This window comes from Aotus nancymaae, unplaced genomic scaffold, assembly GCF_030222135.1.
Source record: "Aotus nancymaae isolate 86718 unplaced genomic scaffold, 86718_ANA_hifiasm-v0.15.2.pri h1tg000028l, whole genome shotgun sequence".
Taxonomy (NCBI): domain Eukaryota; kingdom Metazoa; phylum Chordata; class Mammalia; order Primates; family Aotidae; genus Aotus; species Aotus nancymaae.
In genome coordinates, this window is record NW_026988441.1 from 18255436 (window position 1) to 18280359 (window position 24924).

The 24924-nt window shown below is 50.7% G+C and overlaps 1 protein-coding gene across 2 annotated transcripts in view; it reads right to left on the bottom strand.

Annotated features, from left to right (window-relative positions):
* Nucleotides 1-1484: 1484 nt before the first annotated feature.
* Nucleotides 1485-24924, bottom strand: part of GPI (glucose-6-phosphate isomerase) — a 42838-nt gene continuing 19398 nt past the window's right edge. For both annotated transcript variants that reach the window (XM_012438510.3, XM_012438503.3), the window contains 9 exons: nucleotides 9552-9612; nucleotides 9086-9129; nucleotides 8791-8943; nucleotides 6427-6556; nucleotides 6201-6277; nucleotides 3902-4030; nucleotides 3606-3681; nucleotides 3453-3519; nucleotides 1485-3343 (listed from right to left, as the gene is read on the bottom strand). In XM_012438510.3, the coding sequence (XP_012293933.2) occupies nucleotides 3208-3343; nucleotides 3453-3519; nucleotides 3606-3681; nucleotides 3902-4030; nucleotides 6201-6277; nucleotides 6427-6556; nucleotides 8791-8943; nucleotides 9086-9129; nucleotides 9552-9612 (873 nt within the window). In that variant the 3' untranslated portion in view covers nucleotides 1485-3207. The remainder of the gene's footprint in view (nucleotides 3344-3452; nucleotides 3520-3605; nucleotides 3682-3901; nucleotides 4031-6200; nucleotides 6278-6426; nucleotides 6557-8790; nucleotides 8944-9085; nucleotides 9130-9551; nucleotides 9613-24924) is intronic.

The following is a 24924-nucleotide window of genomic DNA, read 5'->3' on the forward strand; positions in this document are numbered from 1 at the left end:
CCTAATGCGCTGCGATAGAAGTACCACCATCTACTGGGAAGTAGTTTTGCCAAAAGCTGTCTTTTTTTTTCTTTTTTCTTGAGACTATGTCTTGCTATATTGCCCACGCTGGTCTTGAACTCCTGGGCTCAAGCGATTCTCCCGCCTTAGCCTCTCAAAGTGTTGAGATTACAGGTGTGAGCCACCGGGGGGCCCAGGCTCCAAAAAGCCTTCCCAGAAAATAAAAATTTTAAATGGGATAATGGTGTTATCAATCATTAACAACAACAGTAAAAATCTTAATTTTTAGAGAAACACACCAAAATGCTTATAGATGAAATATCTGAGATTTGCTACCACTTAATTGAGGAGGTGGGATATAGATACAGTAAGATTGGCCATGAGTTGATAATTGTTGAAATTTGGTGCCAGGCACATGGAGATTTATTCTATTCGGGTTTTGTATGTTTGAAAATTTTCACAATCGTTATTTTTGTTTTGTTTTTGAGACAGAGTCTCGCTGGGTCACCCAGGCTGGAGTGCAGTGGCACGATCTCAGCTCACTGCAACCTCTGCCTTCTGGGTTCAAGCGATTCTCTGGCCTCAGCCCCCTCGTAGCAGGGATTACAGGTGCCCGCCACCATGCCCTACTAATTATTTTATATTTTTAGTAGAGAAGGGGTTTCACCATGTTGGCCAGGCTGGTTTTGAACTCCTGAACTCAAGTGATCCGCCCACCTCAGCCTCCCAAAGTATTAGTATTACAGGCATGAGCCACTGCACCCGGCCACACAATAGTTTTTTAAATCCTGCAGCACAACATGGGTGAATTTCAAAAGCATCATGGGAAGAAGCCAGACACAAAAGGTGCCGTTCTGGTAAAAGGAGAACTTTAAGGGAAAAAAATCAGATCAATGGTAGTCAGGAGCTGGGATGAGGGAGTAGGAATGGACCACAACAGAGCATCAGGAACTTTTTAGGGTGAGGAAAATGCTGTATATCTCATCTATAATAGTTATAAGACTGTACATACTAGTGAAAACTCAGAACTGTATACCAAAGAAAGGTGAACCTTATTATATGCAAATTATACCCCAATAAACCTGACTTTTAAAAATATGCCAGCTGCAAAAACATTATTTCAGGATTCATAACATAGTATGCAAAGGAAATGTATGTTTTTCAAGGATCTACACCTCAAAAGAGGAAGCACCAGCCTTTGTGTTGTTCGGCTCTAGCCCAGGAGATGAAACCTGCTTACTCCTGTTCTATCACACTTCAACCTGACAGCTTTAAAAGGCTCTGTGATGCTGGGCACGGTGGCTTGTGCCTGTAATCCCAACACTTTGGGAGGCCAAGGCAGGAGGATCACTTGAGCCCAGGAGTTCAGGATAAACCTGGGCAGCACAGTGGTGTTACCAGTGGAGGGTCCTGACTACAAGTTGCCCAGGTTCTTGGAATGCTGAACAAAGAGTTGGACAAAACACACAAAGCAACGTAAGAAAGAAGGAACAAAAGCAGAGTTTTATTGAAGCGAAAGTACACTCCACAAAGCAAGAGGAGGCTCAAGCAAGTACCCTTTAGTGGTTTCCTATTTGGTTACATACTACGTAAATAAAGACTTGGCCTGCGACCAATGAGAGGCTGAAGTGAACACTCCCTTGTCTCCAGGCCCTATTCTCCTGCCTCAGTGAGACCCTATCACTACAAAAATTTAGTTTTTTCTTTTTCTTCTTTTTTCTTTTACAACACTATATTGACCTACGAAAATTTAGAAAGTGCTGGGTGTACTGGCATGTGTCTGTAGTCCCAACCACCTGGAAGGCTGAGGTGGGAAAATCACCTTAGCCTGAGAAGTTGAGGCTTCAGTCAGCTATGATTGCAACACTGTAGTCTAGCCTCGGCAACAAAGACCCTGTCTCTAAGAAAAAAATTTTTGAATAGGCTGGCTGTGGGGACTCATGCCTGTAATCCTAGCACTGTGGGAGGCTGAGGTGGAAGGATCTCCTGAGCCCTGGAATTCAAAACCAGTCTAGTCTGGGCAACATAGCAAGACCCATCTCTACAAAAATTTAAAAAACTAGCAGGGCATAGTGGCACAACCTTGTAGCCTCAATTTTGGGAGGCTGAGGCAAGAGGATTGCTTGAGCCTGAGTGCTTGGGGCTGCAGTGAGCTGTGATCATGCCGCTGCACTCCAGCCTGGTCAATGGAGCAAGACCCTGTCTGAAAAAAAAAAAAAAAAAAAATCAGGCTGGGTGCAGTGGCTCATACCCATAATCCTAGCGATTTGGGAGGCCTAGGCAGGCAGATCACCTGAGGTCAGAAGTTCGAGACCAGCCTGGCCAACATGGTGAAACCCCATCTCTACTAAAAATGAAAAAATTAGCTGGGTGTGGTGGCACATGCCTCTAATCCCAGCTACTTGGGAGGCTGAGGCAGGAGAACCAGGGAGATGGAGGTTGCAGTGAACCGAGATCGTACCACTGCACTCTAGCCTGGGCGACAGAGCAAGACTCTGTCTCGAGAAAAAAAAAATCCTGTTTTCAATGTCTGCCTTATAAAGTGAAAAAATTACCCGAGCATCTTGCCAGGAGATGGCAGTCACCCTTGGTCTTGTCCAGGAATTCACCCCAAACAAAATCTCAATGCAGTTTTTAGAACCATCGATTAAACAGAGTATCCAATTTCTCCAGTCAGAGAGGTGAGGAGTAGAAAACAGTTTTGGGATTTGGTGACACAGGCCAAGTTGCCCTCCTGACTGATTGTGCCCTCACCCCACAACTGTCTTCTCAAGGCACCGTGCTCCACTCTAGACCTGCTCACCACTTAGTGTTCAGTGTCCACGGAGGCACAGCCTGCATCCTGCTGAGCTTACCTGCCTTCTGCTACATAAAGCACCATATCTCAGGAAAAAAATCAGAGGCTGAGCCCTGAAGCCTCCTCTGCGGCATCTTTATTTTTCTACACGGGATGTGAACAGCGTGAACGTGGGTCAGAAAAGTCAGCTGCACAAAAACACTTCAGCCAATTGTAACACAGAGGGAGGGCAGACATGGAGGGGCTTGAGGGTAGCAATTAGAGACCAGCCTTCCCCGAAAAGGGCTCGTGGTCCAAGCCCCCAACCAGAGGGCGCTCTGGGTGAGAGGGGCCAGGACCGTGCAGTTCCGGCTCTGGGGAGGAGGGACGAAAAGGAGCAGTCACAGAGGAGGCTGTGGCTGAGCACGAGTTTATTGGACTTTGGCCTCACGCTGCTGCTTGATGAAGTTGATAAGCCCGTTGGTGGAAGCATCGTGAGAGGTCACTTGAGCACTGCCATCAAGCTCAGGCTCAATTTTCTTAGCCAGCTGCTTTCCCAGTTCCACTCTGCCAAGAAGGGAAGGAAGAGTGGTATGAGGAAGGCTGTAACGTTGCTACTGAAATCCCTGAGCTGACCCAAAGGCATTCCCAGCCTTCCCATAAGTGAGCAACTCACCCCCACTGGTCAAAGCTGTTGATGTCCCAGATGATGCCCTGAACGAAGATCTTGTGCTCATACATGGCTGCAGAGGTGACAAACAGGGCACGTCAGGGCTCCGCAAGCCCATTCCAACCTACCCCAAGCCAGAACCTTCCCCTACTCACTCACCGACCAAGGCTCCAAGCATGAATGGTGTGAGCTTGGTGAACACAATAGAGTTGGTTGGGCGATTTCCTTCAAAGACCTGCAGAAAACACCAAGGAATGTCTCTAAGTAAGTTCTGATCCCCAAACCCCTAGAAGGAAAGCACGCTCTGCCCCAGAGGCTGAGATGTGCAGGTCTGTGAGGACAGGCCCTCCAACTCTGTAGGACAAGCCAGGCACGCCCCAAGCCCCTGCCTGGTGCCACAGCTTCACCCCTCAAACTCCAGCATGCGCCCTGAAGCCGACTGCAGCAGTGCTGACCTTATGTGGCAGCAGCTTCTCAAGGTCCTCTGGACTCTTGCCTGCGGCCTGGAGCTCCTTTCGGGCCTCGTCCGTTGATTTACCCCTCATCAGGGCCTCTGTCTGGGCCAGGAAGTTGGCCAGGAGGATCTGATGAGAGAGACATCAGTTATGCTTGAGAGCACTGTCTGAGCTTCAGGCAGAGGGACGAGACCACCTGGCACTTCTCAGCAGGGGTCAGTCCGAGCCTGGGTCACTCACTGGATAGCTCAGCTGGAAAGGGAGGGACACATTCAATGACACCTCAAGGCAGGGAAAAGTGATAACCACTCTTTAAGGGCTACGCACTATTTGCCAGGAGTCCTGCTAACAATTTTACCAACATCTATCTCTTAAGATCCTAAGAAGGTAGCTGTAGTGGTACGCGCCTGTAATCCCAGCTACTTGAGAGGCTTAGGCATGAGAATCACTTGAACCCAGAAGGCAAAGGTTGCAGTGAGCCGAGGTCCCACTGCTGCACTCCAGCCTAGGTGACAAAGTGAAACTGTGTCTCATAAAAAAAAAAAAAAAGAAAAGAATGATAGTAGGATCCTAAGGAGGAAAGTCATCATCGCCCTGTTCTAGTTGAGCCTCGGGTTCTGCAAGTCCACAGTGCTGGATCCACAGTGCTGGGAAGAATCAGAATCCAGGCCACTGACTCCAAAGCTAGTGCTACCATAACCCTGTGCTGCTCTGCACACCCAAGACAAGGCACAATAAATTTTCCAAAGGAGCTAGAGGCCAGCTTGGGCAACATAGTAAAATCTACAAAAAATTTAAAAAATCAGCTGGATGTGGTGGCATGTACCTTTTCCCGGTTACTCAGGAGGCTGAGGTAGGAGGACTGCTTGAGCCCAGGTGGGTGACGCTGCGGAGAGCCTGATTGTGCCACTGCACTCCAGCCTGGGCAACAGAGCAAGACTCTGTCTCTTAAAAAAAAAAAAAATTAGCTAGGCATGATGCACATCTGTGGTCTCAGCTACTCAGGAGACTGATATAAGAGGACTGGTTGAAGGCTATAGTGAACTATGATTTGGCCACTGCACTCCAGCCTCAGCAACATTCTATCTCTAAAATTAAATTAAATTAAATTAAATTAAAATAAAGGAAAGATTTTCCTGGATTATCTAGTAGGCCCAATCTAATAACACTGGCCCTTAAAAGTAAAAGAGGGCCAGGCACAGTGGCTTGCGCCTGTAATCTGAGGACTTTGGGAGGCCGAGGTGGGAGAATCACTCGAGCCAACAATGAAGCCTGTCTCTATAGAAAGTTTAAAAATTAACCAGGCATGGTGGTGTGTGCCTGTAAGTCTCAGCTACTCGAGGGGCCGAGGCAGGAAGATTGCTTGAGCCCGGGAGGTCGAGGTTAGTTAACTGTGATCATGCCATTCAAGTCCAGCCTAGACAACACTGCCCGATGCTGTCACTTAGGGAATAAAAGAAAAATGTGTAAGAGGAAAGTAGACAAGTCAGCCAGAGAGATGCAACGGAAGTGGCAAGACAGAATCAAAGCTTCAGAAGGATTTAACCTGCCATTGTTGGTTCTGCAGTGAAGAGGTCCACAAGCTAGGGAATGCAGGTGACCTTGAGAATCTGAAAACAATCCTCTCAGGCCACAGCAAGGAAGCTGGACCTTAGTTCCACAACCATACAGAAATGAATTTTGCCAACCACCTGACAAGCACGGAAAAGGCTTTTTCCCCTAGGGTCTCCAGAAAGAAACACAGTCCTGCTGACACCTTGACTGTAGCCTGTAAGACTCTAAGCAGAGACACACCAGAGCCTGCTAGACATTTGAGCTTCAGAAACTCTGAGATAGGCCAGGCGTGGTGGCTCATGCCTATAAGCCCAACACTTTGGCAAGCCAAGGCAGGTGGATTACTTGAGGTCATGAGTTCAAGACCAGACTGGCCAACAGTGAAACCATGTCTCTACCAAAAATACAAAATAAGCTGGATGTGGTAGTGTGTGCCTGTAGTCCCAGCTACTTGGGAGACTGAGACATGAGAATCACTTGAGGCTGGGAGATGAAGGCTGCAGTGAGCCGAGATCATGCCACTGCCCTCCAGCATGGGTGATAGAACAAGACTCTGTCCCTACTCCCCGCCCCCCAAAAAAAGAAACTCTGAGATAAGAGTGTTGTTCTAAGCCTCTATGTTTGTTGTCATTTGTTATGGCAGGAATAGAAAACTAATGTGACTGCCAACCAACACATCAGGTTTTCAGAGGTCTGGGTGCAATGTGAGCCAGGTCCTCAAATGGGGCCAGATGGGGGCTCTTACCTTGTGATGCAAACCCTTCCGTATGGGGTGCTGGGTCTGGACCGGGATGAGGAAGTCACAGGGTATCATCTTGGTGCCTGTGAAGGGCACTGTGGTCACCCACATGACCCTAGCCCATGGGAGCTAGCCATACAGCCTAGAGGAGGGCACTGACCTAACTGAGATGTCTCTTCTGGAAGATCCTTTCCCACCCCAGCACCACCCTGCCCAGGCCACAGGGGCCTACCTTGGTGGATGAGCTGGTAAAAAGCATGCTGGCCATTGGTCCCTGGCTCCCCCCACACAATGGGGCCTGTTTGGTGGTCTACACGGGTGCCAGATTTGGTGATGTATTTCCCATTGGACTCCATGTCACCCTGGAAAAGGAACAGAAACACAGCCCTTGGCAAAATGAAAGAACATTTAAAAAGAAAGAAAGAAAAAAAAAAAACCCAACCCTCTACCTGCAAGTCTTGATCCTTTGCACACTGTACCCACATCTGGCTCCTTCCTGCACCATGCCCAAGTCCTGCCCAGATGCTCCAGGCAGACCCACGCTGCCCTGGCCCCGTGAGAGGGACATGCACATGTGTCCGCAGGCACGATCCCTTTCCTCCCCACACCTGTGAGGACACAGCCTCCCAAGCTTTCCAGCTTAGGCCACTGTGCAGGAAGGACCCATGCCCAGGAAAAGGTGGGTCTGGAGGTCAGGCGAGGACCTCCCTTAAGACAAAATTGGTCACAAAATCAACTCATTTCTTAAGGGAGAGCAGGTTGGGGTCCAGAGTGCACAGCTTTTTTTTTTTTTCCCCAAGAGACAGAATCTCACTCTGTCACCCAGGTTGGAGTACAGTAGTAGAATCACAACTCACTGAAGCCTCGACCTCTTGGGCTCAAGCAAATCTCTTGCCTCAGCCTCCCAAGCAGCTGGGACTACAGGCACCGTACCACCATGCCCGGCTGTTTTTAGTTTTTGGATTTTTTTTTTTTTTTTTGAGACAGTTTCGCTCTTGTTGTCCAGGCTGGAGTGCAATGGTGCAATCTTGGCTCACTGCAACCTCTGCCTCCCAGGTTCAAGCGATTCTCCTGCTTCAGCCCCCCCAAGTAGCTAGGATTACAAGCATGCGCCACCATGCCCGGCTAATTTTTTGTATTTTTAGTAGAGACGGGGTTTCAACATGTTGTTCAGGCTGGTCTTGAACTCCCAACCTCAGGTGATCCGCCCACCTCGGCCTCCCAAAGTGCTGGAATTACAGGCATGAGCCACCGCGCCCTGAGAGATTTTTTTTTTAGAGACAGGGTCTCACTACATTTTCCAGGCTGGTCTCCAACTCTTGGCCTCAAGCAATCTCCCACAGCCTCTGCCTCCCAAGATGCTGGGACTGCAGGCGTCAGCCACCATGCTCGGCTGACAGTACAGCCTTTGAGGGCTGTCACCTCAACTAGACACTAGGCTTTGGGTACCCACCTGAGCCCTGCTCATGGCAACCCTCACAAAGGCAGCAGGGATTTGGGGAACCTTGGCCTCTCCTTCAATCACAAGATTTGCTTCCAAGTGTTGGTGAAGCCTTCTGTACTTTCCCCAAAGCAGTTCAGAGCTGCTGGACTGGGACTGGTTTTGTACTAAACAGAAGCAAGGACAGGGTAGGGCACAGTGGCTCAAGCCTGTAATCCCAGCACTTTGGGAAGCCAAGGCAGGTGGATTTGTTGAGGCCAGGAGTTTAAATCCAGCCTGGGCAACATGGTGAAACTCCATCTCCACTAAAAATACAAAAATTAGCCAGTCATGGTGGCACATGCCTGTCATCCCAGCTATTGGGAGGCTAAGGCACAGGACTCGCTTGAACTCAAGAAGCAGAGGTTGCAGTGAGCCAAGATCACACCACTGCACTCCAGCCTGGGCGACAGAGTAAGACTCTGTCTCCAAAAAAAAAAAAAAAAAAAAGCAGGGACAGGTGTGGAAAAGCTTTCCGGAACATAGTATGATGAGGAGAGGGCCTGTTCAGCCTCTGGGGGCTCTGAAGATCCCAAGGGAGAAGAGCCCCATGTAGTCCAAAGAGGCTACCACAGACTAGATACAGATATGCTTTTCTGGAGGGATAGAGGCAGTACAGGCTATAAGGGGTTCCAGCTTGCAGCTCCATCCTATGGCCAAATTCTACCTCCTCACACAGGGACAAATCCAGATCCTCATATCTGTACCAACCAGATCCTACCTCCTCAAAATCAGATATTAACAGACCTAGGTCCTCATTCCAGAGCTCGATCCTTCAATCCTACGTGCTCAGACATTATTGTGAGCATGCATAGTGATATGCAAGAAAGAAGTGACCCCAGCTGAAAAACATCCCCTGAGCCAAGCCAGGACCTCCCTAGCCAAGGCACCGTGATCACCAGTCATGCCCCTCCCACAGTGGTCAAATGCAAATGACACTCAAATGGAACCAACTTCAATTACAAAGATTCATCCTGAGACAAGGGGCACAAACAGACTTTGGCCAGGCCCAAGGGCAATGGAGCAAAGAGCACCTGGAAGAGCTGAAACCCAGGTTCGCCTCCCAGACCCCCCACAGACACTGCTGACTCCAAGGCCTGGCTTAGCAGCTGGTACCTGCTGGAAATATGCAGCAAAGCGGTGGAGGTACTGGTCATAGGGCAGCATGGCGTGCGTCTCACACCCAAAGCAGTTGATGTACCAGATACCCAGGAGGGCCAGCAGGATAGGGGCGTTCTTCTCCAGCGGCGTCGTGCGGAAGTGCTGGTCCTGAAACAGGAGCAGCGTGAGTGGGAGCTGAGCAGCTGCACAGGGAGGGGAGGGACAGCAGAATGAGGAAAAAAAGGAGGGACCAGGACCAACACACGTGCCTCTGGCCAGCACCTGGCAGAGAATCAGCCTTAGCACTCACCATCCAGTGAGCCCCCGAGAGCAGCTGCTCGAAGTTGTCAAAACCTGTGACACAAAAACAGTCAAAAGAAGTGGTCACACGCTGCACCCTGTGGGCAGTGGGCACAGCTCCTTCTGCAACCAAGGAAGGCTGCATGGAAAGCCAGAAGACACGACATGGGAGGACATGGGCCCAGAGAAAGCCCCTCTGGTGAGACGTGGACCTGACTACAGGGATCTGACTCTGCCTAGGATGGGAGAGGAACAGGATTGCAGTTTTGAGGGGCAGAGACAGGGGCCAACCTGTACACCCAAAAAAACCCAGACCTTCCTTCTGGACATGAAATAAATATCCCAGCCAGCTGCAGAGAGGCCAGCAGCCTGTGAAGACAGCATGGTGTTTGATGGGACACAAGCCCCCTACCCCTAACCTTACACTGCAACACTGTCTCCCACAGAGGCTGCAAGACACAGAAACACACACTCACCCACGTGCAGGGCAATAGACAGTCCGATGGCCGACCACAGCGAGTAGCGTCCTCCTACCCACTAGGAGAGACAGAACAAGGTGCTGAGGGAGGGCCGGCACACCCCGCCCCCCACCTCCTGCCAGAAACCCTGTCCCTGGCACAGCTCTTGCACAAGTGCATCTCAGAGGGCCCTGGCCCAACCCACCTCCAGGAAGCAAGGCAGCAGGCAGGTGCTGGCGATGCATGGGAGGACCAACAGGGCAGACTACACGTGGAACTGACCACAGCCACAAGACAAACTGAAGGCCTTACTTACCATGGTCTTCCGAGAGGTCAGGCCCTGTCTCTGCAGACACCAGCAGACCCAGAGCCTCATACCTGTGCCAGGTCCCACCTCCTCAGACACAGACAGACGCAGGGTCTCATACCTGTGCCAGGGCCCACCTCCTCAGACACGGACAGACCCAGGGTCTCATACCTGTGCCAGGGCCCACCTCCTCAGACATGGACAGACCCAGGGCCTCATACCTGTGCCAGGTCCCACCTCCTCAGACATGGACAGACCCAGGGCCTCATACCTGTGCCAGGGCCCACCTACTCAGACACGGACAGATCCAGAGCTCAATATTCATGCCAGATCCTCCCTCCTCAGACATGGACAGACCCAGGGTCTCATACCTGTGCCAGGGCCCACCTCCTCAGACATGGACAGACCCAGGGTCTCATACCTGTGCCAGGGCCCACCTCCTCAGACACGGACAGACCCAGGGCCTCATACCTGTGCCAAGGCCCACCTCCTCAGACATGGACAGATCCAGAGCTCAATATTCATGCCAGATCCTACCTCCTCAGACATGGAGAGAGCCAGATCCTCATACCAGGGCCAGATCCTACCTCCTCAGACATGGACAGACCCAGATCCTCATACCAGGGCCAGATCCTACCTCCTCAGACATGGAGAGAGCCAGATCCTCATACCAGGACCATATCCTACCTCCTCAGACATTGACAGACCCAAGTCCTCATCATGCCTGTAACAGATTCCTACCTCCTCAGACATGGACAGACCCAGATCCTCATACCTGTACCAGATTCCTACCTCCTCAAATATTGAAACACCCAGATCCACTAAACAGGACCAGATCCTACCTTATCAGATACTGAAAGACCCAGATCCACTAAACAGGACCAGATCCTACCTTATCAGATACTGAAAGACCCAGATCCTTATATCTGTGCCAGATCCTCATACCAGGGCCAGGTTCTACCTCCTCACACATTAACAGTCCCAGATCCTCACACCCGGGCCAGATCTTACCTCCTCACACAGTGACAGATCCAGATCCTCATGCCTCGAACAAATTCCTACCTCCTTAGTCATGGAGAGACCCAGATCGCCATATCTGTACCAGATTCTTACCTCCTCAGATACTGAAAGACCCAGATCCTAATACAGGGCCAGATCCTACCTTCTCAGACACTGAAAACCCAGATCCTTTTATCTGTACCAGATCCTACCTCCTCAGACGTGGACAGACCCAGATCCTCATACCTGCACCAGATCCTACCTCCTCAGACATGGACAGACCCAGATCCTCATACCTGCACCAGATCCTACCTCCTCAGACATGGATAGACCCAGATCCTCATGTCTGCACCAGATCCTACCTCCTCAGACATGGACAGACCCAGATCCTCATACCTGCACCAGGTCCTACCTCCTCAGACATGGACAGACCCAGATCCTCATACCTGCACCAGATCCTACCTCCTCAGACATGGACAGACCCAGATCCTCATACCTGCACCGATCCTACCTCCTCAGACATAGACAGACCCAGATCCTCATGTCTGCACCAGATCCTACCTCCTCAGACATGGACAGACCCAGATCCTCATACCTGCAACAGATCCCACCTCCTCAGACATGGACAGACCCAGATCCTCATACCTGCACCAGATCCCACCTCCTCAGACATGGACAGACCCAGATCCTCATACCTGCACCAGATCCTACCTCCTCAGACATGGACAGACCCAGATCCTCATACCTGTACCAGATCCTACCTCCTAAGACATGAACAGACCCAGATCCTCATACCTGCACCAGATCCTACCTCCTAAGACATGAACAGACCGAGATCCTCATATCTGTACCAGATTCCTACGTCCTCAGACATAGACAGAATCAAATTCTCACAGCTGTCCCAGATCCTACCCCCTCAGACATTGACAGACTCGGATCCTGATAGCAGGGCCAGATCCTACCTCCTCAGATACTGACAGACCCAGATCCTCATAAGCCTCATACCAGGGCCAGATCCTACCTTCTCAGACATGGAGAGACCCAGATCCTCACACCTGTACCAGATTCCTACCTCCTCAGACATGGATGGACCCAGATCCTCACACCTGTACCAGATTCCTACCTCCTCAGACATAGACAAACCCAGATCCTCACATCCGTACCAGATCCTACCTCCTCAGACATGGAGAGACCCAGATCCTCATACCTGTACTAGATTAATACCTCCTCAGACACTGACAGACCCAGATCCTCATGCCAAGGCCAGATCTTACCTTCACAGACACTGAAAGACCCAGATTCTTATATCTGTGCCAGATCCTCCCTCCCCAGACATGGTCAGAGCCAGATCCTCATACTCATGCCAGATCCTACCTCCTCAGACATGGACAGACCCAGATCATCATACATGAACGAAATTTTACCTCCTCAGACATGGACAGACTCAGATCCTAATAGCTGCACCAAATCCTACCTCCTCAAACACAGACAGACCCAGATCCTAATATCTCTGCCAAATCTTACCTCCTCAGACATGGACAGACCCAGATCCTAATACCTGCACCAAATCCTACCTCCTCAGACACGGACAGACCCAGATCCTAATAACTCCGCCAAATCTTACCTCCTCAGACATTGACAGACCCAGATCCTAATACCTCTGCCAAATCTTACCTCCTTAGACATTGACAGACCCAGATCCTAATACCTCCACCAAATCTTACCTCCTCAGACACTGACAGATGCAGATCCTCATACATATACCAGATTCCTACCTCCTCACTGACAGACCCAGATCCTCATACCAGGGTTAGATTTTATCTCCTCAGACACACACAGACCCAGATCCTACCTTAACAGAATGGAGAGACCCAGATCCTCATACCAGGGCCAGGTCCTATCTCTCAGACACTGACAGACATAGTTCCTGATACCAGGGCCAGATCTTACCTCCTCACACAATGACAGACCCAGATCCTCATGCCTCTAACAGATTCCTACCTTCTCGGACATGGAGAGACCCAGATCCCAATACTTGTACCAGATTAACTCGTCAGATACTGAAAGACCCAGATCCTCATACCAGGGCCAGATCCTACTTTCTCAGACACTGAAAGATCCAGATCCTTATATCTGCAACAGATCTTACCTCCTCAGACATGGATGGACCCAAATCCTCACACCTATACCAGATCCTACCTCCTCAGACATGGAGAGACCCAGATCCTCACACCTGTACCAGATCCTACCTCCAGATCCTACCTCCCCAGACACTGACAGACTCAGATCCTGATACCAGGGCCAGATCCTACCTCCTCAAATACTGACAGATCCAGATCCTTATACCCACACACAGATCCTACCTCCTCAGATGCTGACAGACCCAAACCCTCACAAGCCTCATACCAAGGCCAGATCCTACCTTCTCAGACACTGCCAGACCCAGATCCTCACAGCCGTACCAGATCCTACCTCCTTGGACATGGAGAGACCCGTATCCTCACACCTGTACCAGATCCTCCTCTTCAGACATGGACAGACTCAGATCCTGATACCAGGGCCAGATACTACCTCCTCAAAAACTGACAGACTGAGATCCTTATACCCGCACCCAGATCTTACCTCCTCAGATACTGACAGACCCAAATTCTCATAAGACTCATACCAGGGCCAGGTCCTACCTTCTCAGACATGGACAGACCCAGATCCTCATACCACGGCCAGATCCTACCTCCTCAGACACTGACAGACCCAGATCCTCACAGCCATACCAGATCTTACCTCCTCGGACATGGAGAGACACAGATCCTCACACCTGTACCAGATTCCTACTTCCTCAGACAGGAGAGACCCAGATTTTCATAACTGTACTAGATTTGTACCTCCTCAGATACTGCCAGACCCAGATCCTCATACCAAGGCCAGATCCTATGTTTGCAGAAATTGAAAAACCCAGATCCTTGTATCTGTGCCAGATCCTACCTGCACAGACATGGACAGAGCCAGATCCTACCTCCACAGACATGGAGAGACCCAGACCCACATACCAGTGCCAGGTCCTGCCTCCTCAGACATTGACAGATCCAGATCCTCATGCCGGTAACAGTTTCCTTACTCCTCAGACATGAAGAGACTCAGATCCTCCTATCTGTACCTGATTCCTACCTCCTCAGATACTGAAAGACCCAGATCCTCAAACAAGGGCCAGATCTTACCTTCCCAGACATTGAAATACCTAGATTCTTATATCTGTGCCAGATCCTACCTCCTCAGACACTGACAGACTCAGATCCTGATAGCAGGGCCAGATCCTACCTCCTCAGATACTGACAGATCCAGATCCTTATACCCGCACCCAGATCCTACCTCCTCAGATTCTGACAGACCCAGGTCCTCATAAGCCTCATACCAGGGCCAGATCCTACCTTCTCAGACATTGACAGACCCAGATCCTCATGCCTCCAACAGATTCCTACCTCCTCAGACATGAAGAGACCCAGATCCTCATATCTGTACCAGATTACCTCCTCAGATACTGAAAGACCCAGATCCTCATACCAGGGCAAGATCCTACCTTCTCTGACATTGAAAGACCCAGATCCTTATATCTGCAACAGATTCTACCTCCTCAGACACGGTCAGAGCCAGATCCTCATACTCATGCCAGATCCTCATACTCATGCCAGATCCTACCTCCTCAGACATAGAGAGACCCATATTCTCACGCCTATACCAGATCCTATCTTCTCAAACATGGAGAGACCCAGATCCTCACACCTGTACCAGATCCTACCTTCCAGACTTAGAGAGACCCATATCCTCACATCTGTACCAGATCCTACCTCCTCAGACATTCAGAGACCCAGATCCCCACACTTGTACCAGATCCTACCTGCTCAGACACTGACAGACTCAGATCCTGATACCAGGGCCAGATCCTACCTCCTGAGACACTGACAGACCCAGATCTTCACACTTGTACCAGATCCTACCTTCTCAGACATGGATGGACCCAGATCCTCACAATTATACCAGATCCTACTTCCTCAGACATTGACAGACCCAGATCCTCACACCTGTACCAGATCCTCCCTCCTCAGACATTGACAGACCCAGATCCTCACACCTGTACCAGATCCTACCTCCTCAGACATGGAGAGACCTACATCCTCACATCTATACCAGATCCTACCTCCTCAGACATTGACAGACCCAGATCCTCACACCTGTACCAGATCCTACCTCCTCAGACATGGAGAGCCCAGATCCTCACAAGCCTCATACCAGGGCCAGATCTTACCTTCTCAGACATGGAGAGACCCAGATCCTCAAAAACCTCATACCAGGGCCAGATCCTACCTTCTCAGACATAGAGAGACCCACATCCTCAAAAACCTCATACCAGAGCCAGATCCTACCTCTTCAGACACTGACAGATCCAGATCCTCACACTTGTACCAGATCCTACCTCCTCAGACATGGATGAACGCAGATCCTCACACCTGTACCAGATCCTACCTCCACAGACATTGACAGACCCAGATCCTCACACCTATACCTCCTCAGACATGGAGAGACACATATCCTCACATCTATACCAGATCCTACCTCCTCAGACATGGAGAGACCCAGATCCTCAGACCCGTACCAGATCCTACCTCCTCTGATATGGAGAGACCCAGATCCTCACAAGCCTCATACCAGGGCCAGATCCTACCTCCTCAGACATGGAGAGACCCAGATCCTCACAAGCCTCATACCAGGACCAGATCCTACCTCCTCAGACATGGAGAAACCCAGATCCTCACACCAGGGCCAGATTCTACCTGCTCAGACATGGGGAGACCCAGATCCTCACACCTGTACCAGATCCTACCTCCTCAGACGTGGATGGACCCAGATCCTAACACTTGTACCAGATCCTACCTCCTCAGACATGAGAGACCCAGATCCCCACACCTGTACCAGATCCTACCTTCTCAGACACTGACAGACCCTGATCCTCACACTTGTACCAGATCCTACCTCCTCAGACACTGAGAGACCCAGATCCTCACAGGCCTCATACCAGGGTAGATCCTACCTTCTCTGACATGGAGAGACCCAGATCCACATACCAGGGCCAAATCCTACCTTCTCAGACACTGACAGATCCAGATCCTCACAGTCATACCAGATCCTGCCTCCTCAGACATGGAGAGACCTGTATCCTCACACCTGTACCAGATCCTACCTCCTCAGACAGGGAGAGACTCAGATCCTGATACTGGGGCTAGATCCTACCTCCTCAGATACTGACAGATCCAGATCCATATACCCGCATCCAGATCCTACCTCTTCAGATGCTGACAGACCCAAATTCTAATAAGCCTCATACCAGGGCCAGGTCCTACCTTCTCAGACATGGACAGACCCAGATGCTCACACCTGTACCAGATCCTACCTCCTCAGACATGGATGGACCCAGATCCTCACACCTATACCAGATCCTACCTCCTCAGATATTGACAGACCCAGATCCTCACACCTGTACCAGATCCTGCCTTCTCAGACATTGACAGACCCAGATTCTCACACCTGTACCAGATCCTACCTCCTCAGACATGGAGAGACCCAGATCCTCACACCTGTACCAGATCCTGCCTCCTCAAACATAGAGAGACACTAATCCTCACACCTGTACCAGATCCTACCTCCTCAGACATGGAGAGCCCAGATCCTCACAAGCCTCATACCAGGGCCAGATCCTACCTTCTCAGACATGGAGAGACCCAGATCCTCACAAGCCTCATACCAGGGCCAGATCCTACCTTCTCAGACATGGAGAGACCCAGATCCTTATACCAGGGCCAGATCTTACCTGCTCAGACATGGGGAGACCCAGATCCTCACACCTATACCAGATCCTATCTCCTCAGACATGGATGGACCCAGATCCTCACACCTGTACCAGATCCTACCTCCTCGGACATGGAGAGACCCAGATCCTCATACCTATACCAGATCCTACCTCCTCAGACATGGAGAGACCCAGATCCTCACACCTGTACCAGATCCTACCTCCTCGGACATGGAGAGACCCAGATCCTCACACCTGTACCAGATCCTACCTCCTCGGACATGGAGAGACCCAGATCCTCACACCTGTACCAGATCCTACCTCCTCGGACCTATACCAGATCCTGCCTCCTCAGACATGGAGAGACCCAGATCCTCACACCTGCACCAGATCCTACCTCCTCGGACACTGACAGATTCAGATCCTGATACCAGGGCCAAATCCTACCTCCTCAGATACTGACAGATCCAGATCCTTATACCCACACCCAGATCCTACCTCCTCAGATGCTGACAGACTCACAAGCCTCATACCAGGGCCAGGTCCTACCTTCTCAGACACTGACAGACCCAGATCCTCACAGCCGTACCAGATCCTACCTCCTCGGACATGGAGAGACCTGTATCCTCACACCTGTACCAGATCCTACCTCCTCAGACATGGACAGACTCAGATCCTGATACCAGGGCCAGATCCTACTTCCTCAGATACTGACAGATCCAGATCCTTATACCCGCACCCAGATCCTACCTCCTCAGATGCTGACAGACCCCAATTCTCATAAGCCTCATATCAGGGCCAGATCCTACCTTCTCAGACATGGACAGATCCATATCCTCATACCAGGGCCAGATCCCACCTCCTCAGACACTGACAGACCAGATCCTCACACTCGTACCAGATCCTACCTTCTCGGTCACTGGAAGACGCAGGTCCTCATTCCTGTACCAGGTGGTAACTCCTCAGACTTTGACAAACACAGATCCTCACACCTGTATCAGATTACTACCTTCTCAGACATGGAGAGACCCAGATCCTCACACTTGTACCAGATCCTACCTCCCCAGACACTGACAGACTCAGATCCTGATACCAGGGCCAGATCCTACCTCCTTATACCCGCACCCAGATCCTACCTCCTCAGATACTGACAGACCGAAATCTTCATAAGCCTCATACCAGAGCCAGATCCTACCTTCTCAGACACTGACAGACCCAGATCCTCACATCTGTACCAGATCCTACCTCCTCAGACATGGAGAGACCCAGATCCTCATACCTGTACCAGATTCCTACCTCCTCAGACATTGATAGACCCAGATCCTCATACCAAGGCCAGATCCTACCTTCTCAGACATTGTAAGATCCAGATCCTTATACCTGCACCAGATCCTACCTCCACAGACATGGACAGACTCAGATGTTCATACTCATGCCGGATGCTACGTCCTCAGACATTGACAGACCCAGATCGTCATACCAAGGCCAGATCCTACCTTCTCAGACATTGTAAGATCCAGATCCTTATAACTGCACCAGATCCTACCTCTGCAGACATGGACAGACTCAGATCTTCATACCCAGGCCACATTCTACCTCCTCAGACATAGATAGACCCAGATCCTCTTACTTGTACGATTCCTACTTCCTCAGATATTGACAGACCCAGATAGATCCTCCTATCAGAGCCAGGTCCTACCTCTCACACACTGACAGACGCAGATCCTCATATCTGTACCAGATTCCTACCTCTTCAGATATTGACAGACTCAGACCCTCATACCAGGGCCAGATCCTACCTCCTAGGACATTGAGAGACACAGATCATCATACCAAGGCCAGATCACACCTCCTCAGATATTGACCGACCCAGATCCTTATACCTGCATCAGATCCTACCTCCTTCATCCTTATATGTATACCAGATCCTACCTTCTCAGACATGGAGATTCCCAGATCCTTAATACTGTCTCAGATCTTACCTCCTCAGACCTTAACAGACCCAGATCCTTATACCTGCAGCAGGTCCTACCTCCTCAGATACTGACAGACCCAGATTCTCATACCTGTGCCAGTTCCCACCTCCTCATAAATTTACAGACCCAGATCCTCTCACCAGGGCTGGATCCTACCTCCTCAGACATGGACAGATCCAGATCCTCATACCTGTACCAGATCCTACCTCCTCAGAAATTGACAGTCCCAGATCTTCTTACCAGAGCCAGATCCTACCTCCTCATAAATTGATAGACCCAGATCCTCATACCTCCACCAGATCCTATCACCTCAGACATGGACAGACCCAGATTTTCACATCTGTACCAGATCCTACCTCCTCAGACACTGACAGACCCAGATCCTCATGCTTATGCCAGATCCTACCTCCTCAGCCACTGACAGACCCAGATCCTCATGCTTATGCCAGATCCTACCTCCTCAGTCACTGACAGACCCAGATTCTCATACTTAATACCAGATCCTGTCTCCTCAGACACTAGAAGATCCAGATTCTCATGCCTGTGTCAAATGCCACCTCCTCAGACACCTGAAGACCCAGATCCTCACATGTGTACCAAATCCTACCTCCTCTGATACTGACAGACTCAGATCCTCATACATGTACCAAATTCCCACCTCCTCAGACATGGACAGACCCAGATCCTCGTACCCGTTAACAGATCTTACCTCCTCAGACATGGACAGACCCAGATCCTCACACCTGTACCAGATCCTCAGATACTGACAGATCCAGATCCTCATTCCTGTATCAGATGGTAACTCCTCAGACATGGACAGACTCAGATCCTCACACCTGTACCAGATCCTCAGATATTGACAGACCCAGATCCTCATTCCTGTATCAGATGTTAACTCCTCAGACATGGACAGACCCAGATCCTCACACCAGGACCCAATCTCACCGCTTCAGATATTGACGGTCCCAGATTCTCATACCTGTACCCAGCCTTACCCCTCCAGACACTAGAAGACTCAGGACTTCATATCTCTGCCAGATGCCGTCTTCTCAGGCACTGAAAGCTCCAGGGCCTCACATCTGTGACCAACCTCACCTCCTTAAACACTGGAAGACCCAGATCCTCTTATCTGTGCCAGGTGCTACCTTCTCAGACACGGGAAGACCTAGATCCTCAGACCTGTGGCAGGTGCTACCTCCTTAGACACTGGAAGACCTAGATCCTCATACCTGTGGCAGGTGCTACCTCCTTAGACACCAGAAGACCTAGATCCTCATACCTGTGCCAGGTGCTACCTCCTCAGACACCGGAAGACCTAGATCCTCATACCTGTGCCAGGTGCTACCTCCTCAGACACCGGAAGACCTAGATCCTCATACCTGTGCCAGCTGCTACCTCCTCAGACACCGGAAGACCTAGATCCTCATACCTGTGCCAGCTGCTACCTCCTCAGACACCGGAAGACCTAGATCCTCATACCTGTGCCAGGTGCTACCTCCTCAGACACCGGAAGACCTAGACCCTCATACCTGTGCCAGGTGCTACCTCCTCAGACACCGGAAGACCTAGATCCTCATACCTGTGCCAGGTGCTACCTCCTCAGACACCGGAAGACCTAGATCCTCATACCTGTACCAGGTGCTACCTTCTCAGACACGGGAAGACCTAGATCCTCAGACCTGTGGCAGGTGCTACCTCCTTAGACACCGGAAGACCTAGATCCTCCGCCCTGTGGCAGGTGCTACCTCCTCAGGCACGGGAAGACCTAGATCCTCATACCTATACCTGCTGTTACCTCCTCAGACACCGGCAGACCCAGGGCCTCATACTTGTACCAGATCCTACCTCCCCACACACTGGAAGACCCAGATGTCATACCTGTGCTTAGCCCACCTCCTCGGATACCTCTTCCAGCACCATATACCTGTACCAGGCCCTACTTCCTTAGACACTGGCAGACCAAGAGCCCTGTAGCAGTGCCAGGACCCACCTTCTGAGTCTCATACCTGTGCTCAGGTATGCTTCCTTGAACAATGACAGACCCAGCAGCTCTCAGCTGCTCTTGGAGGGGCCTTCTCAGATATTGAAAACCCACAGCCACATTTCTGTTCCCCAGCCCACGTGCTTCACCAGTGGCCCAGAGCCTCATGTTTGTGCCAGGTCCCACATCCTCAGATACTGACAGACCCAGATCCTCATACCTGTGCCAGACATTTTTTGTTGGACAATGAAGACTCATCACTTTGTACCTGTGCCCATTCCCAACTTCTCAGGTGGTATGGACAGATTCAGAACCTCAGACCTGTGCCTCAACTCACCTCCTGGACAGTGACAGGCCCAATGGGTCATGCCTGAGCTTGACTGATCATCTCAGCCCCAAGACACACCTAGGCCTACCGTTCACACTGTACTTTCTCAAGCCATACCCGCAGGCTCTACTTGGTGCCATCAGAATCCTCAGAACTTCATGGACATCTTCCTAACAGCTGTTTTTATGGAGCACCTCCCACATTTCTAGCACAGGCAACGGATGCAGAGTTTGGGGAGAGATGTACATGAAAATAATCATGCCAGTAAATGTGGAACTGAGAAACAAGTGCTCAGGAGAAATGGAACATGGTGCTTATAAAAGGAACCTGAGGGGTGCCTGAGCCTTGACCTCAAGAAGGAGCAAGCATGACCCAGGGAAGCACTGAAGGAGAAGAATTCCAGCAGCCAGAACAGCACATGCAAAGGTCCTGTGGCCAGAGCAGCCTTTCTCAAGGGTGAGAGAATTAAGCCCCACAGAAAATGATCTGAGCGACTTGACTTCTCAGTTCTCCCAAGGATGGTCAGAGACTAGTAACCTTCTAGACATGAAGGAGAGGTGCCCACTTATTACAACCAGTAGACGCCTTGGGAAGGGAGGGCTTAATTCTCTTCTGGAAGCCTACTGAGGCAGGGGGAAGCATAGCACCATCCAGAGGATAAAGGAAGGGGTGAGGACTACAGGGTGGAAGCCTGAGATGCACGGCGGGAGGACTGAGAACAGTCTGTGGCTAAGGCGAGGGCAGAAGCAAACAAGCCACTTGGGAGCCCTGGAGATGGACTGGGGAGTGCAGAGGACTGATTCTGGGAGCTCTCCAGTGTGGCTGAGAGGTTTCTGGCTTGGACAATGAGACGACGGGTGGATCCACTCACTTGGAAAGACTGAGTTTCCGGGAAGTTTACCTGACAGATGCAGTCCCACAGAATATAACACGCTTGACACAGGCTCTTACATCTGACCTAACAGATTCAGTTTTGTTTTTTTTTTAAGAGAGTCTTGCTCTGTCACCCAGGTGGAGTGCAGTGGCATGATTACAGCTCACTGCAGCCTCAAGCTCTTGGGCTCATGTGATCCTCCCTCCCCAGTAGCTTGGACTTACAGGGACACACCACCATGCTTTGCTATTTTTTAAATTTTTTTGTAGAGATGGGGTCTTGCTCTGTTGCCCAAGCAGGTTTTGAACACTTGGCCTCAAGTGGTCCTCCCATCTCAGCCTCTTGAAGCTCTGGGATTACAGGCATGAGCCACCACATCCAGCCCAGGCTCAACTCTAGAAACTAAACCTCAGCACACAGCCAGCCCTCTGGCTGACAAAGTCCAGGCTGCTCACCTTGGCTGAGAAAAGGTCCTCAGATCCCAGTTTTGCGAGAGCCTGGCAATGCCATGCAGTGTCTGACTTGTCTGACTTGTCTGACTTGAGCCTCTGAACTCTCAACCAGTAGACACGGGTCTCTAGACCTCACCTTTAAGTGTAGTGGCGTCTGAGACCACACATTATAGACGCAGCTCCTCAGTCAGTTCAACGTCTGTGCCTCACCTGCCCCAGTCCCCCAGATCTCACCTTATCTAACCATCATCTACTTTTTCCTCACTTTTTTGTTTTTTTTTAGAGACAGGGTCTCTCACTCTATTGCCCAGGCTTGAGTGTGGTGGCATGATCTCAGCTCACTGCAATCTCTACCTCCCAGGTTCAAGCGATTCTCCTGCCTCAGCCTCCTGAGTAGCTGGGATTACAGGCATGTACCACCATGCCCAGCTTATTTTTGTATTTTTAGGAGATGGGGTCTCACCAGGCTGGTCTCAAACTTCTGACCTCAGGTGACCCAACCACCTCAGCCTCCAAAAGTGCTGGGATTACAGGTGTGAGCCACCCCGCCTGGCAACTTTCCTCACTTTTAACTCAGACCCTACGTCATCTGGAACACAATGCCACCTTGGATGCAGGCCAATACGGTGGACTGACTACACAGATCTTCAGGCCTGTGCAATACCCTGAGCACTATCATACCTGACCAGGGTGCTGAGAACAGATACCTGCCCCACCTGATCCTTAAGGCTCTCCAGACATCACCAGGCACACCCAGGTACAAACACCTACAATGACTACGGCTTTCCCTTGATATAAGAGCCCACACTATTCACCTAATCGTGTCTGACCCTACCACCAAAGGTCCCACCTGTGTCTGACCCACCTTCTCCAGGCCCGGCCAGCCACACCAATTATGCATTCCTGGGCTAGACCCCCACCCACTTCACCTAACAAGCCCAGCAGTACTTTTATGCTTGAACCCAGGTGTCAAGAACCTACCTAAGACCATGTTTGTACAACCTCTGTGAAACTGAGCCCAGATCCACAGACTCACTGACAATGTCAGGTTAATATATCAGCACTGAGCCTAGATCCACACTCACTGACAACAACAGGTTAATATACCAGCACTGAGCCTGGATCCACAGACTCACTGGCATAATCAGGTAAACACACAAGCACTGAGCCTGGATCCACAGACTCACTGGCATAATCAGGTAAACATACTAGCACTGACCCTGGATCCACAGACTCACTGACAACATCAGGTAAACATACCAGCACTGAGCATGGATGCAATGGCTTCACTTGGGAGACCTAGTTCTGCCTATTTGTGTCCAACTCCAGTGCCTCAGGCTACAGAGTTATACATCTGTCAAAGATGGGTTCCAGACATCTCAGCTGATGGAACATATAATCTGACCCCTCACACTTTGACTGACATACTCAAGTTCCCTTGCCTGAGCCCAACTCAGATTCCTTACAGGTGCCCAGGATCAGCTCTATTTAGGTGAGCCTGGCCTTGGCAGTCCACATCCCATGTCTGGCTTGGCTTTGCATGTCTCACGGACAGATACAATGCTGCCAATCTCTGCTTAATGTCAGCACCAATGACCTCACTGAGGAGCGTCAGACCTCATCAAATGGAACATCTCTGCATACCGGTGCTCTACAGACCCCAGTTGAGATCTGCAGTTCCACCAACTTGTGACTAACCCATTGTCCCCAGGTCTAAGATTGAGTCAGCACAACTGAGCCAGAATCATGCACCAATGATTTCATCTGCAAGTCCCCAGGTGTACGTCCCTGTAGCTTCAAAGTCCTTGCTTGAGAGAGGTACCTCTGCCTACTCACATCTAACTTAGGGGTCACAGACCTCCTAGGAAACCCACAGTGTTCTCCCTGCCTATAGAGACCCCCATGCTATGGGCTTGACCTGTGAGGTCACTCTACCCACCTAGTCTCAACTCTGGTTCTTCAGGCTTCACCTCAAAGACCCAGGGGCACATTTCTGTGCCTGAATCCAACTCCTGAAAGAGCCAACTCTATCTACCTGCATTCAACTCTGAACTCCTCGGCTTTCCTTCAAAAGACTACTCCTGGAAGACCAGTTCTGTCTACCTGCCTGACCGTGGCTCCTCAGACAATACATGGTAGAACAGCTCTGCCTACCTGTGCTTGACACTGGCTCCTCAGACCACACCTGGAAGGTCATCTCTACCTACCTGTGCTTGACCCTGGGTACTCAGACTACACCTAGTGACCCAGACTACCTACCTGTGCTTGATCCTGACTCTTCAGACCATACCTGGCAGACAGCTCTACCTACCTCAGCCTGACCTTGGCTCCTCAGACCACACCTGGTGGGCCAACTTTGCCTACCTGTGCGCACCCTGGCTCCTCAAACCACACCTGAAAGGTTATCTCTACCTACCTGAGCTTACCCCGGCTCCTCAAACCACACCTGAAAGGCTATCTTGACCTACCTGAGCTTACTCCAGCTCCTCAAACCACACCCAGTAGGCTAGCTCTACCTAACTGTACTTAACCTTGGCGCCTTACACCACACCTGAAAGACTATCTCTAACTACCTGTGTTTGACCCTGGCTCTTCAGAGTATACCTGGCATGCCAGCTTTACCTACCTGAGCCTC